Below are 17,106 nucleotides of genomic sequence, written 5' to 3' on the forward strand. Positions count from 1 at the left end.
CAAACACCAAACAAACACCCAACAGATGATATAATGTTGGATTAAGATGGCGCCGGGGGAAAAATGGCAGCCGTTTTACGGGCGCCTAACCAATTGTGCTGTGATGTGGTGTTTAAAACCTTAGATTAGACCTTAAATAAACATACTATTTGTCAAGTCATTCAAACACATCTAGTGTATGTGCTTGGTTGGTTTCCTGAGTTAATCCAACACAGTGCTACATGCAGTGTTCCAGTGGTGGATAATCCATTAACAAAAAGTTATCACATGACTAATCCTCAAATATGTCTGCAAAATGTATATGGAATTCCGGGCATTTTTGGAGAGGTGCAACGTGCACCTCAAGGTTCTAATTAAGGGTCTGGTTCCACAGGCACCTCTAACAGGTGTTCCATGCTGTATGTAGGCTTTCCATTAAACTCATACATGTTGTTCCAAATGTTGTATTTGATACTTTTTACACATTTCCTTTCAATTATATTTGAAATACATTTTGTTTTCCTGTGAAAAACATTTGCTATAGGAAAAAATATGCAGTCAACATCTTTGCATTGCAAAAAAGCAGAACTGTTCTTTTGTTAGCCTCTTGTGCTTAATTGCTGATATTTCAATTCCCAGCCCTCCATTTCCGTGATTAGCCAAGAAAAGGCCTATTCTCCTCTGAGGCTGAACCCTCCTAACTCAGGACTTAGAGACCTTAATAGTTGAAGTCATGGACAATTCTACAGTAACAGAATTGTGTTAAGACTGCGTTAAGATTTTTCACTTAAATTGTATGCCGAATTAAGAGTCAAAGATGTCTGCAGAAAGAATGGGGTGTCAGCTATAACATGACAACTTGCGTTTGAATGTATACTGAACAAAGAAATAAACGCAACATGTAAAGTGGTCCCATGTTTCATAAGCTGAAATAAACGACCCCAGAAATGTTCCATACGCACAAAAATCTTATTTCTCTCAAGTTTTGTGCACTATGCCAGTGGAAGGGAGAAATGTAGCAGGTGACCCAACTATGATTTCCCATTGTAGCCAATTTAAGTTGCAGAAATTCTGTCACCAATTTGGTAACGTCATTTTGAGTTTGAATCACTTAATAATTCCTAAACAAAATTGATATTAGTAAAAACACTAATTGTGGTAGGTCTACCTTTACTTGTTACTTCTGTGAACTTTCATTATCCTCCCTCCTCATGAGGGAGATAATTTAGAAAAACTCACATATCGTTAAGACATTTTGGTAGAGGTTGACCGATTAATCGCCGATACCGATTATTGGAGGGCCCCCCCCAAAAAAAAAAACCACGATACCGATTAATCGGCCGATTTTTATTTATTTATTTATTTGTAATAATGACAATTACAACAATACTGAATGAACACTTATTTTAACTTAATATAATACATCAATACAAATCAATTTAGCCTCAAGTAAATCATGAAACATGTTCAATTTGGTTTAAATAATGCAAAAACAAAGTGTTGGAGAAGAAAGTAAAAGTGCAATATGTGCCATGTAAAAAAGCTAACGTTTAAGTTCCTTGCTCAGAACATGATAACATATGAAAGCTGGTGGTTCCTTTTAACATGAGACTTCAATATTCCAAAGTAAGAGGTTTTAGGTTGTAGTTAATATAGTATTTATAGGACTATTTCTCTCTATTCCATATGTATTTCATATACCTTTGACTATTGGATGTTCTTATAGGCACTATAGTATTGCCAGTGTAACAGTGTAGCTTCCGTCCCTCTCCTCACCCCTACCTGGGCTCGAACCAGGAACACATCGACAACAGCCAACCTCGAAGCATCGTTACCCATCGCTCCACAAAATCCGTGGCCCTTGCAGGGCAAGGGGAACAACTACTCCAAGTCTCAGAGTGAGTGACGTTTGAAATGCTATTAGCGCGCACCCTGCTAACTAGCTAGCCATTTCACATCGGTTACACCAGCCTAATCTCGGGAGTTGATAGGCTTGAAGTCATAAACAGCTCAATGCTTGAAGCACAGCGAAGAGCTGCTGGCAAAACGCCCAAAAGTGCTGTTTGAATGAATGCTTACGAGCCTGCTTCTGCCCACCACCGCCCAGTCAGACTGCTCTATCAAATATCAAATCATAGACTTAATTATAACATAATAACACACAGATATACGAGCCTTTGGTCATTAATATGGTTGAATCCGGAAACGATCATTTCGAAAACAAAACGTTTATTATTTCAGTGAAATATCGGAACCGTTCCGTATTTTATCTAACGGGTGGCATCCCTAAGTCTAAATATTGCTGTTACATTGTACAACCTTCAATGTTATGTCATAATTACGTAAAATTCTGGCAAATTAGTTCGCAACAAGCCAGGCGGCCCAAACTGTTGCATATACCCTGACTTTGCGTGCAATGAACACAAGAGAAGTGACACAATTTCACCTGGTTAATATTGCCTGCTAACCTGGATTTCATTTAGCTAAATATGCAAGTTTAAAAAATATATACTTCTGTGTATTGATTTTAAGAAAGGCATTGGTGTTTTTGGTTAGGTACAGTCGTGCAACGATTGTGCTTTTTTCGCAAATGCACTTTTGTTAAATCATCCCCCGTTTGGTGAAGTTGGCTGTCTTTGTTAGGAAGAAATAGTCTTCACACAGTTCTCAACGAGCCAGGCGGCCCAAACTGCTGCATATACCCTGACTCTGTTGCAAAAGAAGTGACACAATTTACCTAGTTAAAAGAAATTCATTTTGGCAGGCAATATTAACTAAATATGCAGGTTTAAAAATATATACTTGTGTATTGATTTTAAGAAGGCATTGATGTTTATGGTTAGGTACACGTTGGAGCAACGACAGTCCTTTTTCGCGAATGCGCACGGCATCGATTATATACAATGCAGGACATGCTAGATAAACTAGTAATATCATCAACCATATGTAGTTAACTAGTGATTATGAATGATTGATTGATTGTTTTTTACAAGATAAGTTTAATGCTAGCTAGCAACTTATCTTGGCTTCTTACTGCATTCACATGACAGGCAGGCTCCTCGTGGAGTGCAATGAGAGGCAGGTGGTTAGAGCGTTGGACTAGTTAACTGTAAGGTTGCAAGATTGAATCCCCGAGCTGACAAGGTAAAAAGCTGTTGTTCTGCCCCTGAACAAGGCAGTTAACCCACCGTTCCTAGGCCGACATTGAAAATAAGAATGTGTTTTTAACTGACTTGCCTAGTTAAATAAAGGTGTAAAAAAATAAATGAATGTATATTAAAAAATTGGTGTCCAAAAATACCGATTTCCGATTGTTATGAAAACTTGAAATCTTCCTTAATTAATCGGCCATTCCGATTAATCGGTCGACCTCTAGTTTTTGGTAACCGTATTTCAAGTCAATGTTTCTTAAACTTACAGAATGCAGAAAAAAATATCCTAAACTAAATATAAGTGTTGATATTAGTTGGCAGGGGTCTTTACTTCATTATTATTGTGTTTTAATGTACATCTTCTGTAATCCCTTTTTAAGACTTTTTCTGGTAAATGTTTTATAAGACAGATTTTATATCTGTATCAATAAATCAAAGCCTTTGCTTATTGCATTTTTAGGATGAAAAACGATTCAAAAATGTATATATGCCTTAATTTATCAAACATATGGACTCATAGCTTTCATTTGACACCCAATTTGCCACCCAATTTGATAACCAATGCTCCTATGAACTTCACATGTTGGTGCTCATGGGTCCTTTTACATGGAAATGCCCTCGTCCTGACAGTGGACCAGTGGGCACGTGTGGGCAGTGGGCAAGTCTTTCTCGTGAGAAATTCCAGATCAATGGAGTGAACGGTGAAATCACATTTATATTATTACAGATATAAGTGTACGGTGTACATTATCACTATTACAGATACCAGTGCTACGGTGTACATTATCACTATTACAGATACCAGTGCTACGGTGTACATTATCACTATTACAGATACCAGTGCTACGGTGTACTTTAGCACTATTACAGATACCAGTGCTACGGTGTACATTAGCACTATTACAGATACCAGTGTTACGGTGTACTTTAGCACTATTACAGATACCAGTGCTACGGTGTACTTTAGCACTATTACAGATACCAGTGCTACGGTGTACATTAGCACTATTACAGATACCAGTGTTACGGTGTACTTTAGCACTATTACAGATACCAGTGCTACGGTGTACATTAGCACTATTACAGATACCAGTGCTACGGTGTACATTAGCACTATTACAGATACCAGTGCTACGGTGTATATTAGCACTTGGAAAGGACATATTTTTGTCAGGGGTGGAACTTAGACAGGTCATGCAGCATTGCAGATGTCAGAAATTCCAAAAATCTATTTAGAGAGAAATAGTTGTTAGAATTCTCTGAGAATTTCTTAATTGCATTTAGCTGAAAGGTTCTGTGGCTGTACCTTTGATCTAGTAGGCCGGTGTTGAGTGTTGTCCAAGTAGACATGCAATGATGATAATCTCACACAAACATAGTATTAATAGTCAACACAGTCAGCTATACTCACTGAGAAAGCAGCACATGGTGCATGCCCCATTTCCTGTATGTTTTCATTGGCAGGAAAAAGCTATGGCAAATTTAGGTTGGATTTTTGACTCCCAGCTCTAGGAGGAGGAAATGGAGCATGATAAATTACATTTGATTTCTATTAAGATAACCAATATCTTTTTATTTTTATTTTAGGAGTTATTGAAAAAGCAGACTACTGAAGAAGCTTAGAAAAGAAGGCAGAAAATGACCTGAATTCTCAGAAGTGAAAGATTAAGCTAAATGTGTCCGTATCACTCCCATTTCACCTGGGTCCACGCTTCAGTTTCCAATGCCAAATGGATTCCTATAATTTCCACTTTGAGAGAATGAGCAACCTGGACCTGCACCCTCTGAGCCTACCATTGAGTCGGCTCTCCCCAGCCAAGTCCACTAGCAGCATCGACCAGATCACCCACCAGCACGGCAAGGGCGACTCGGCCTACAGCTCCTTCTCTGGGGGCTCCAGTGCCCCAGAATATCCGTCCCCCTCCTTTCAGACGACCTCCAGCACCACAGCCTGCACTACACAGACCTGAAGTATGTGAAGGCCATCTACCACCCCAACGTCCTCGACTCTGACGCCAAGAGCATGGATCAGCTCTACCGCTCGGTGGAGGCCATCTCAAATCAGTACCGCCACAACGATGGCTGCCTGAGTGCTTCACAGTACTGTGATCAGAATCAGGAAACGCTACCGCCCCCTCCTCCCCTGCCGCCTCCACCCCCCGCCCGCATGGACAGCTTCATAGCCACCAGGAACTTGGAGAACTGTAGGGCACAGCACGGCCCCGAGGGCCAGCTGGCAGACAGGCCACCTCCACGGTCCCAGACAAATAATTCTGTTGCTGCCTGTCTCAAGCCTGACCTAGTCTATGGCCACCGGGCCTCACAGCCCTATCACAGGGACCCAGTCGACCCTGACCACACAGTTAATAACACTGAGCAACAAAAGTCAGCAAACATCTTAAGTGGATCACCCCCTCACACGAGTCAGCCTGAGCAGCCCAAACAGCAGTCCGGTAGCGGCGATGGCGGGCACTTGGAGGGTCAGCGCAAGAGGGCGCACTTGGCCCATGGCTCCCTCATGTCGGAGCAGCAGCGGTCCGCCAGCCCCTGGCATGTGGCACAGAACATGGTCAACAGCAGCATCCAGCACAAAGGCCAGTTCTACTTCGTTACAGGTGTTTGTAAGTCCAGTCTGAAGCATGGCTCTCTGTGTGTGCCAGAGGCGGGCAGTGAGAGCCCTGTGCCAGCGCCAGTGGAGACCCACAGGCTGGTGGAGATGGAGAGTTCACACAACACCATGGACAACATGTTCAGGAACACCCAACAGATGCAGCACAGCACCCATGACACCGCAACAACCAATGACAGGGAGTTTTACACCAAGAGTCAAGATGAGGAGAAACTGATTCAGACTAGAATTTCATACGGCCCCTCTCACATTTCAAACCAGGGCTCGTGCAGTTTCGATGCCTTAGAGCAAAGTCACAAGGTCCAGAGCAGAGTTATCGGCAGGCATCACAGCCCCAACCACCACATCTTCTACTGCGGCCCAGAGGAGAACTGTCCTCCATTATCAAACTTCCACAACCTGGTAGTCCCTCCTCCAATCAGCATGGAGCAGGCCAACCACCACAAGAGATACAAACAGGTCAAGAGAGGGAGGAGGCAGCTATTAGGAGACGTTGCCAGTGAAAAGATCAACAAGGAAACCACCCCGCTTCTGTACCACCTCACTGGAGCCAACAGGGTGGCGCTGAGTTTGCACAAGCCCGAAAAGGACATTGAGGTCAGTGTGAAAAGTAAAGATGCAGGCCGGAACACCACCCCCATTAGCTGTAGTGATACGACACCACGGGGTGAAACATCCAAGGAAGAGAGAGTGGAGGCTACCTCCCACCCCTGCAACACCCAGGATGATGCCTTCACGAAGTACTACAAGGAGAAACTGAAGGACGCCCAGTCTAAGGTGCTCAGGGAGACCTCCTTTAAGAGGAGGGACCTGCAGCTGTCCTGGCCCCACAGAGTGAGGCAGAGGCCTGAGCTCAGGCCCACAATACTTCACACGGTCTCCTCTTCACAGGACTCTGAGACCTCAACAGACACACTCACCCCCTCCCCATCACACTCCGAGGGGACCGATGAGGAGAACATAAAGGAAACGGGGAAGGAGGTTGAGAAGGTGATAGAGAGCGTGGTGGTGAAGGACAGTGAAAAGGAAAACGGGAGACCAGCGAATGTTGCCCAGCCTCAGGTGCCTCGTATCAGGGGAAGGAGGCGCCTGACTCCAGAGCAGAAGAAGCTGTGCTACTCAGAGCCGGAGAATCTAAACCAGCTGGGTGACACACCCTCCCACCACGCAGCCTGCCGTTCCCTGGGCAACGAAAGTGAAGGAGGCCTGCTAGTGCTCTCAAGTGAGGAGGGGGAGCTGGGAGAACAGGGCCTGGTGGCAGCTAGGAGAAAGATGTTTGAAACCAGAGGCAGGGCCATGTCTGCCTCCAGCCTCTCCAAGACATCCCTGAAGCACCTCCAGCACAAGGCCCTGGTGGCCTACATGGAGCGCAAGACGGGACACAAGGTGGCTGAGTCCCAGCAGCCCAACCTTCAAGCCTCTCAAGTCCCCAGCCAGAGGCACTCCACAGCTGGGAAGCCTTCTGACTGGGATCCCAGGCCTCAGTCTGGGAATAAAGAAGGCCCCAAGAAGAAGCTGCACAGGCCCCACTCCGCTGGTCGCATCCTGGACTCAACCTCCAGCTCGATAAGGTACTCACAGTTCAGCTCCAGCTCCACCCAGGCCCGAGGTTATTCCCAACAGGCCAGCTGGAGAGAGTTACCCAGCCACTCTCAGGGGAAGTCTGCCTCTGTGGAAAGTCTTCTGGACCAGCCTGAACCACCTAAGTTCTTCAGAAATCGTTCCACCTCAACGCCCCACGCATTTCAGGTAAGCCTCATCATCATCATCGTCAAAACACTAGCCTCACTCACCAGGCTTTAATGGTATTTGTAGAATTTCATAGAATTTTATGGAGGCCCATGTCACTTTTCTGAATGTACCACAATAAATGTTCAAAGGGTGTTATTAATGTTGATTATTGGTATGTGTTTGGCTACAGGGTCACAACTACATGATTGATCCTTCACCAGTGAATACTCTGGACACTTCCAGGTATGTTGCCCTCACTAGTTTATTGGGAAAGTGGGAGTATCTGTGCCTGTAATGTTTACTGTAAACCATGTGTGTTGTACACGGATGCTTGCTCAAACTTGATTTACTGCGGCATTGAAAGGGAAAACACATACAGTGCCTTCAGAAAGTATTCACACCCCTTGACTTTTTTCACATTTTGTTGTTACAGCCTGAATTTAAAATGGATTCAATTGAGGTATTATGTTTCACTGGCCTACGCACAATACCCCATAATGTCGAAGTGGAATTGTTTTTAGAAATGTTTACAAATTAATTAAAAATGAAAAGCTGAAATGTCTTCAGTCAATAAGTATTCAACCCCTTTGTTATGGCAAGCCTAAATACAATGTGGACACCCCTTAAAATGAGTGGGTTCAGCTTTCTCAGCCACACCCGCAATCTCCATAGATAAACATTGGCAGTAGAATAGCCCGTACTGAAGAGCTCAGTGGCACTGTCATAGGATACCACCTTTCCAACAAGTCAGTTCGTCAAATTTCTGCCCTGCTGTTATTGTGAAGTGAAAACGTCTAGGAGCAAGAACGGCTCAGCCGCGAAGTGTTAGGCCACAGAAGTTCACAGAACGGGAGCGCCGAGTGCTGTAGCGCATAAATATCATCTCTCCATGGTTGCAACACTCACTACGGAGTTCCAAACTGCATCTGAAAGCAACGTCAGCAGAGAAACTGTTCGTCTGGAGCTCCATGAAATGGGTTTCCATGGCCGAGCAGCCGCACACAAGCCTAAGATCACCATGTGCAATGCCAAGCGCCGGCTGGAGTGGAGTTAAGTTCGCCGCCATTGGACTCTGAAGCAGTGGAAACACGCTCTCTAGATTGATGACGCACTATGAAATAACACATATGGAATCATGTAGTAACCAAAAAAGTGTTCAACAAATCAAAATAGATGTTGTATTTTATATTCTTCAAAGTAGCCACCCTTTGCCTTGATGAAAGCTTTGCACAAATGTTTTGTTGTGCCGCGACACAATCCTATCTCGGAGCTCTTCGGACAATTCCTTCGACCTCATGGCTTGGTTTTTGCTTTGATATGCGCTGTCAAGTGTGGGACCTTATATAGACAGGTGTGTGCCTTTCCAAATCATGTCCAATCAATTGAATTTACCACAGGTGGACTCCAATCAAGTTGTAGAAACATCTCAAGGATGATCAATGGAAACAGGATGCATCTGACCTTAATTTTGTGTTTTATAGCAAATTTTCTGAATATTTATGTAAATAAGGTATTTCTGTTTTTTTATTTTAATACATTTGCAAAATATTCTAATAACCTGTTTTCACTTTTTCATGATGGGGTATTGTGTGTAGATTGCTGAGGATTTTTATTTAATCCATTTTAGGATATGGTTGTAATGTAACAAAATGTGGAAAAAGTCAAGTGGTCTGAGTACTTTCCGAAGGCACTGTATGTAAATGAGATACTTCAGTATTTAATTTTCAATAAAATAAAAAGAAATGTCTAACAACATGTTATCACATTGTCATTATGGGGTATTGTGTGTAGATAGGTGAGAAATTCAGGCTGTAACACAACATATTGTGAAATAAGTCTAGGGGTGTGGATACTTTGTGAATACCATGCCAACATTATATTCTGAGAAGTATATAGACGTAACATCAAGATAAACATTAGACCTACATTACAACTATATTCAGGGAGTCTTTTTCTCTTTTAATCAGCTATGATTAGGGTAAGATAAGAACATACCATATCTGAGAGGAAACTGGCACGTCAGTCTCTAAAGCATCTGAATCTCATCACAATCTCTGTGTTCTTTTTCAGTACTCAGACTCAGAGGCCAGTAGATGAGGAGACGGTGGTAATGAGGAGAGGCCAGGCCATGTCGGTCCCTGAGGGTCAGCGGGTCCGGGTGGTGGCCCAGCGGGGAAAGTCCATGGAGGAGCTGGGTATGTCCCAGGTCAGCCACTCTCTGGTCCTCAATAAGAGCTCTGAGCAGCTGGACCAGCTCTGCAGTAGGCAGATGGGCCCAGGACCAGGCCAGGAGAAGAGGATCGTCTCATTCTTTGGCGAGGGCCAGGAGAAAGCCCAGAGGCAGACCAAGAGGAAGCCCCTCTTCAAGCAGGAATCTGCACCACAGCTGGGCAGTGAGGAAGACAAAGAGGAGATGACTAAAAGCACCAGAGAGTCTAGTGAGTCTGTCTCCCCTGCATGGAGAACCTCGTCTCGTGTCAGGACTCGCTCAGACGGCTCCCCCAGATCATATGACTTTGGCCCCCTCGTTAAAGATGAGATCGAGACCACTGAGCTCTCCTGCGATGTCCCACTCCCACCGTCCCATAACGGTCAGGAGTCCAGTGAGAGAGCGATCAAGTCTACCTCAACTTCTCCCTCCATACCCACAAATCCCAGGGGCACTAGAGAGAGCAAGACTGGCTCCAGGTAGGTGACCATATAATGATAAGGTGACCCTCATTCAGCATATGATATTCTCATCATTTAAATCAATGTTACTGTATAAATGGCTATTTATCACTGTTGATATTATTTGAATAATTCCATTTTCTAATGTCTTTCTCATTCCAGCAGAGTGAAGACCGCCCGTCCTTTACACCACTCTGTGGTGAGAGAGCAGTCAGTGGACGAGCCCAGTGTGAGTCCCAAGTCCCCTCAGGAAGTCTCCCTGAGCTGTGGAGTCACCACAGACCCCACTCTGTGGATCATACCACCTGAACCAGGGAGCAAAGACGAGGGCAAGGACCCAGCACTTTCTGATAATCTGGCCGAGGGAGAAACTCCAAATCTAGCCCCTGCTCCGGCAGCTTGTGAGCCCCTTACAATTTCCTCCTCCACCACACCAGACCCTGACACTGACACTTCCCAGAGTGGGGAGGGCGAGCAACCAGAGGAAAAAAAGGAAACCAATGTGGTGGAGGGGGAGACCCCAGCAGGCGAGACAGAGAACCCAGAAAAGACACCCACCACAGAGGAGTCAAAGTGGGAGGAGCTGGTGGAGGAGGTGGTCACAGCGGACCAATCGCTGGCTCGGGTGCTGTACCCGTTGACCAATCGTAAGACGGCGCTGATGCTAATGGAGCGTCTACTGTCGGAGGACACTCTGCTGATGGAGGAGCACTATAAGAAGAAGCAGGAGCAGAGAGACGCTGCAGACAGGTGACTCTCATTATTAGACACATTATACTGTACCGGTTCAGGTGTCTGATGGCCACACCCTCGATCAGCAGGTGCCATGTTACCTGCTGTTATGTCAACGCGCCTAGATATCTGCTTCCAAATTGCACTAGATTGAGAGACACGTGTAGAAGACAATCTCATGGCTAAAGGCCGATGAACATCTTTCCAAGGTTAATCTCATCCATATGCATCACTATCATCAGTATCATGCCCGTGTCTTTTTCCGCTCTCTCTACCTGAAGCTCTGAAGCGGTGGTTGACCCTGAAGCACGTCCCACATCTCCTGACGATGATCAAATCCAACCCCAACCAGAGCCACTGAGCAAGGCGGATGTCACGGAGAAGAAGGTCATTATTGCTTTTCAGCTCTGCATTATGTTTTTTCTTGTTGTAATAGAAGTGGGTTTAGTTTATCTCTGCCAGTTGAGGATGTCATCTTAATATCATCTGGATGCAGTTTAACTAAGCAGGTTTGGCATCACCTGATGAAGTCTGCCCTGATTATTGAGATGCCAGATAAACTGTCAGACTCTTATCTTATCTCCTGTTTGTTTTGAGCTGACCATAATAAAGAGCCCAAAAGCACAATGTCATGTATAATGTTCTCTCTCAAACTCACCAATTCCCTCCCCTTCCTACAGAGGCTGCTGGTGGTGTGTATTGAGAAGCGCCTGCGGGCCCTGGAGGAGCCCAGTGGTGCCCTGCAGGTGGAGGTGCATGAGAATGGGGTGCGGGGCGAGGCCGTGGAGGCCCTGGTTCGGGAGCGGTGTACGCCCGTGGAGCTTGAGCGCTACGGCCTGTTCATCGGAGACCTGGAACGCGTGGTCAGCCTGCTGCTGTGTCTGTCCTCTCGGCTGGCCCGCGTGCAGAACGCCCTGAGCACCGTGGACCAGCACACAGACGAAGAGGAGAAGGTGAGAGAGATCAAACATGCAACGTGCGAACATGCTGGTTGAAAAAAAGCACCTTATCTGAGCAATTGTGAGAAATGAAGAGAGATTGTTGATGTTGTTTATTTGATTGATTGCCTTTATTAGGTTTTGTAATGAACATGTTGACAGTGTTTCTCAGCTGGATATGTACTTTTCAGTCAATTCCTAATAAGATGTTATGATTAGACTGAAGCGTACATCACCTGATGTCATGTGATTCCCCTCTGATTATCTCCACAATAGTTTCTTGCTAAATGTTCTAGTTTTGTGTGCTTCAAATTTGCTTCAGTTGCTAAATTCTGGTGTTTTGTTGTTTCCCTGGATCTTCATATTTTGTATTCAATGGGCTCATAGTTGAAATATTTCTATGAATTTCACATTGACTGCCCTTTGTATTGAGCGTGTTTTAGTGGCTTGTGTTTTCTGCTGCTATCAGCAGTGCTGGTATTTACAATGAGTCACCGAAACTCCAAACCAGTTTCGATGCAAATTTCTATCTGTCCTGCCCTCTGTCGACAAAAAGAAATACTGCATCACTTTACTGTGGAACTGCAACATGAGCTTTACTTGACTGGCATTTTCTCCATAACAGCTGACCACAAAATGCCTTTCCGTAAACACTACTAGTACACATTGGATAATGTTGAAACATTTAGGGAATAATCCAACCTTTTTTAATCCCTTGGCAGGATTCTCTGGACAACCGTCACCGTCTGCTATGCAAGCAGTGGGAGGACGCCAAAGACCTGAAGGACAACCTGGACAGACGGGAGAGGATGGTGTCTAACTTCCTGTCTCGCTGCCTGACGGCCGAGCAGCTACAGGGCTACCAGCATTTCGTCCAGACTAAGGCCTCGCTCCTCATCAGGATGAAGGACCTGGACGAGAGGCAGCGTCTGGGGGAAGAGCAGCTGGAGTCCCTGCTCAACACCCTCCCTCCCTGGGGACCACCATTAGGACCCCATCCTAGTCTATCATCTCTCCCAGCTGTCCATCAACTCTCTGGGCTTATAGAGCCCTGAATTGCCTCTGCTTCATCCATCCTGGGCTGTCACCAGCCAGCAAAATTATATGGATGTCTGTAAAAAATTTAAATAAATTAAAAAAGGAGTCCCTCAGACTCCATCTGTCCATATGTATGTATGTATAAGGAATATTTGTGTCCCTTTAGAGGGGTGTAGAATTTAGGACTACAGTGTGGAATGTTCAGTATATCTATTATCACTATAATGTTATGTCCTTTTCACCTCCGCCTGTGACTTTGAAAAACATTATAAGCTTTAAGATTGTATTCTGGCCTGGAAGTAGTCTTGTTGATTAATCATACTGTACTGTATGTGTCTGTCTGAAGCCTGGTGAGTGAGGATAGCCTGATAAGGTTGCTAAAATACTGTATATCTCAGTCAAAGTAGGTGGTAGATTTAATCTCCTTATGTTTTTTTTAGTTGTTTTTTTACGCGTTTAAAATGAAGGCACTATAGATGAAAACCAAAAAGGTGAATGAAAAAAAGCACTTTGATATGTAACTGCACATTTCTGTTTTCTTTTGAAAACACTAAATTCAAAAGCTAAGCCTTACTCCATCCAATGTTGCTTTTTCAACTGGTTTATATAGGACGTTTAGGAAGTTGGTGGCACCGTAATTGGGGAGAACAGGCTCGTGGTAATGGTTGGAGTGGTTTCCATGTGTTTGATGCCATTCCATTCGCTCCATTTCAGCCATTATTATGAGCCGTCTTCCCCTCAGCAGCCTCCACTGGTGGTATGTATGACATTCAACAATGCCAATTATGTACAGTATAGCCCACTGCAATTTAGGCTACAGATGTTATGTCTTATTGTTTCATGCTGACAAAGATCCACCAAAGAGGTGGACCTTTTTAAAAAGATATGAAGCATATCCATTCCAGATCATTTAAAAAAAAAATATATCCTTTGTATCTGACAAACTATGCTGACTTGAAATTATACAAGAATGAAATGACCAAGAACTTAACTCTCTTTCCTTTACCTCCTTCCACTAGACTGTTGATTAGGCTCTCTCACAGTACTCTAGAAGTAGTGAATCTGTTCTCGCTCTAGTAATCGTTTTAATGGAATCCTTGTGGTGGCCTTCAATGTCAACATTCCCCAGGAAAAGCCTTCATGAGGCATGACTTATGTGGAAATGCACAACCACAAATCTTCATTTTCGACCTTTTGTTTTGCATAATAATGCAAAAAAAAAAAAGCATGCATGCATAATAATGTTTGCTTCGTGTTCTTTGGTCCTTGTGTGATGTTGATTTCAGTTTTGCTATGATCAATATTGTTAGAATATTTGACCAAGTGGAAAGCACAGCGTTGTTATGATCCTGTGCTAAATGATGATCCAGCAGAGCTTACTTACATCACTGCTTCCCTCTGATTGATACTGTATGTGCTCATTGTGAGGGGATTAGGATGAGAGAAATCTTTTCCTGTTTAAGTAACAGTACCGTGTGTTTGCTTTGTGTTCTTTGGTCCTTGTTTGTTTGCCCAGTCCTATTAATTCACAGATGAATATTGTTATTATTGCTCTCATACATGTGCTCGTGTACTATATTACTATATAACGTTCACCCACGAGTGGATCTTCTGTTTGAGGACTTCCTCAGGCGTTGATGGTTGCAGAACTGAAAGAAGAAGAAAGAATGTCAATGTACTGTTCATCGGCAGAATGGATTTTTTTTGTGCAAAATAATTAAGAGAGAACACAAACGATATATATTTCCACAAAATATTCTAATGTACACTGCTCAACTCTCTCACTCTACACATTTCTCTGGAGATTTACGGCGATGTCCATTTCAGTTTGCTAAACAAATGTGTGTTTGTTTTGGCCTTTGTATAGAGGACAGCCACAAAGGTGAAGTTGGATTCTGCCTCAGAGCCTCGTTGTTTATATGGCCTGAAGGAATTCCTGAGACATGCGAAAGATCTGTCCCTGGAAACCGAGGCAGAGCGTCACCAACAGAAAGGACATTCTTGCTTTCAACAGACCCATGCTATTTCCTGCTATGTATATAAACATATATTATTGTTAGTAACTTATCACTTATTTTTACCCATTTGTCGAAAAGTGTTAATAAATATCCCACAACAGGACTGATGTTTTGAAACTTCATATTGTTTCTTTAGTGGGGGTTTTGCAATCTGGAAAGGGATCCATTTCAAAAGGAGAATCACAACGAATGACACATTTATTGGTTTTCAATCAATCCCAGTCTTGGGATGACAGTATGGGCCTTTGTATTTCCTCTGCCTGTCTTCATTGTGTCTGACTCACTGTCACCTCCCTGTGTTGTGTTTTGTTTGCCTTGTGGAAATGTGTCTTCATTTGTTGCTTGAAATTGTCATGACATTTGTTATATTGTGAATAAATTAAATATTCTCCTTCCACCAAACCGTTCTCTATATCTGAATAAAAATGGCCTACGGTACATCTAACTCATTTTATGCTTCTTGAAACATCTTTTGAAACAACAGATTCATAACGTTAGCAGATGTTAATGTCTTCACTAATATGGTATGTGTTCTATGGAGAGGCTGATGAGCTCAAATTCAGTGGGATTGGATCGGCTTGTTGAAGGGAGGCGTCTCCCCATGTCCTCTGGCCTCGTTAGCAGCTCTGATGGAATGCTGCCCAGTTTGTTTGTGAACAACAACAAACGCCTATTATGAGGCATTGAATGTTTGAGAAAAAACAGGATTTTTTTGGCACATCCCTCCAGAAACCAAGAGAGAGATGCCAGAATACAGCATTAACTAACTCCCAAGGTTACTAGAGAAGGTCAAGCTAAGCATATGCATACTTTAGCAAACAAGGACATAAAACTAAATTGGATTTTACAATTGAGAGACATTTACAATATACAAGGATCGCAAAACCTGTGTTATACAGATCTCATATGCAAGCTACTGTAGTGTGGGTAGTGGTCCAGTGAATATTCAGGCTACAGTAGTGTGGGACTGTGGGTAATGGTCCAAAAAGTGTTGTGTAATAAAAGACAGTGACGAGTCATTCGTGTGACTGTGTCCTCGCCCCTGGCCCTGCTGCAGTGGGAACATTTGTTCCAGCCCTGGGGTGAGAATTGGCTTGACGCAGACATTTCACTGCGAAGGAGGTGACATCATGAGAGGGGCAGAGACACAGCTTGAGTAAGCCTGTTCACTTCTCATCTCTTCAGCCTCAGGGGCCCAGGCTGACATTAGCACATGCTCAGTTAGCTGAATCACAATCTCATGCTGCCTATATGAAGCCACGAAACCAACAAACGGAGATATTTCACATGCTGATATTTGGGATGCCAGAGTTCAGTAGATGGTTTTTATCTTCATGAAATATAGTTTTTTCCTAACACTGGCAAATTACATTATTATTTGTAAAGTATGTATTGTACGAGAGCAATAACACAGATTAAAGACAAAAGGCATGTAATTTGAGATTTCATAAGTATGTCTTTGCATTTTACCAACTCAACCCTTTAACAGTTTATCACTATTTACTCATAACACATTCATACTACAGGAATCTTGGAACAGTTAGGCCACGTACACTTGTTCATTTTCACAATTATTCAGCACTACAGCCTCTTCCCACAAATGTATTTCTTAGAAAGAAAATCGATCGGAAATGACCTATAATATATTTCAAAGTTCAACGACTATACAGGGACATTATTATACAAATGGAAATCGCCAACCCTGAGAGTGAAGGCACTATAAATGTCCAGGCATGAAGCCATATTCATACCCTGTTCTCCTCTTAATCACATGTTTAATACAGGAACACAATCATGTTTAAATGGATTCCTAATCTGTTGTTGAAATGGTCATGTACAGATTTAGTTTGACAAGGATCTGCTGAAATGGACATTGAATCCCATTAGTATGTCATGCATTACTAATTCAATATGAAATCAAACGTGACACACCATTTGATACACTAAGAATGCAATGTACATGACACAACAGAGAGTACCACATGTGACAAGTTACTTACTACACCTCCTATCCTGATAATGTTTTCTTGAGGTTTGATTGCTTAGAAGGGAGAGGACTGGAATGATATGCTGGTTGCTCTTGTTGATTTATGAAAACTAAGTTCAACACAACTGAATAAAACCCTTATGTACATACTGTACCCCCATATGTTCCTTCCTCTTATACCCCTATATTGTCATCTCTAAATCAGAGTCAAGATCCTCAAAAGCACACATGA

The 17,106-nt window shown here is 43.4% G+C and overlaps 1 protein-coding gene across 1 annotated transcript in view; it reads left to right on the top strand.

The window, feature by feature from the left end:
• shroom1 (shroom family member 1) overlaps positions 1-15,334 on the top strand; it is a 49,735-nt gene extending 34,401 nt beyond the window's left edge. The window contains 8 exon segments of the mRNA XM_029627052.2: positions 4,719-5,051; positions 5,054-7,509; positions 7,682-7,734; positions 9,562-10,179; positions 10,324-10,911; positions 11,175-11,280; positions 11,574-11,846; positions 12,554-15,334. Coding sequence (XP_029482912.2) covers positions 4,862-5,051; positions 5,054-7,509; positions 7,682-7,734; positions 9,562-10,179; positions 10,324-10,911; positions 11,175-11,280; positions 11,574-11,846; positions 12,554-12,886 — 4,617 coding nt within the window. The 5' untranslated portion in view covers positions 4,719-4,861 and the 3' untranslated portion in view covers positions 12,887-15,334.
• The last annotated feature ends 1,772 nt before the right edge of the window (positions 15,335-17,106 follow it).

The sequence above is a fragment of the Oncorhynchus nerka genome, linkage group LG22 (assembly GCF_034236695.1).
Source record: "Oncorhynchus nerka isolate Pitt River linkage group LG22, Oner_Uvic_2.0, whole genome shotgun sequence".
NCBI lineage: Eukaryota > Metazoa > Chordata > Actinopteri > Salmoniformes > Salmonidae > Oncorhynchus > Oncorhynchus nerka.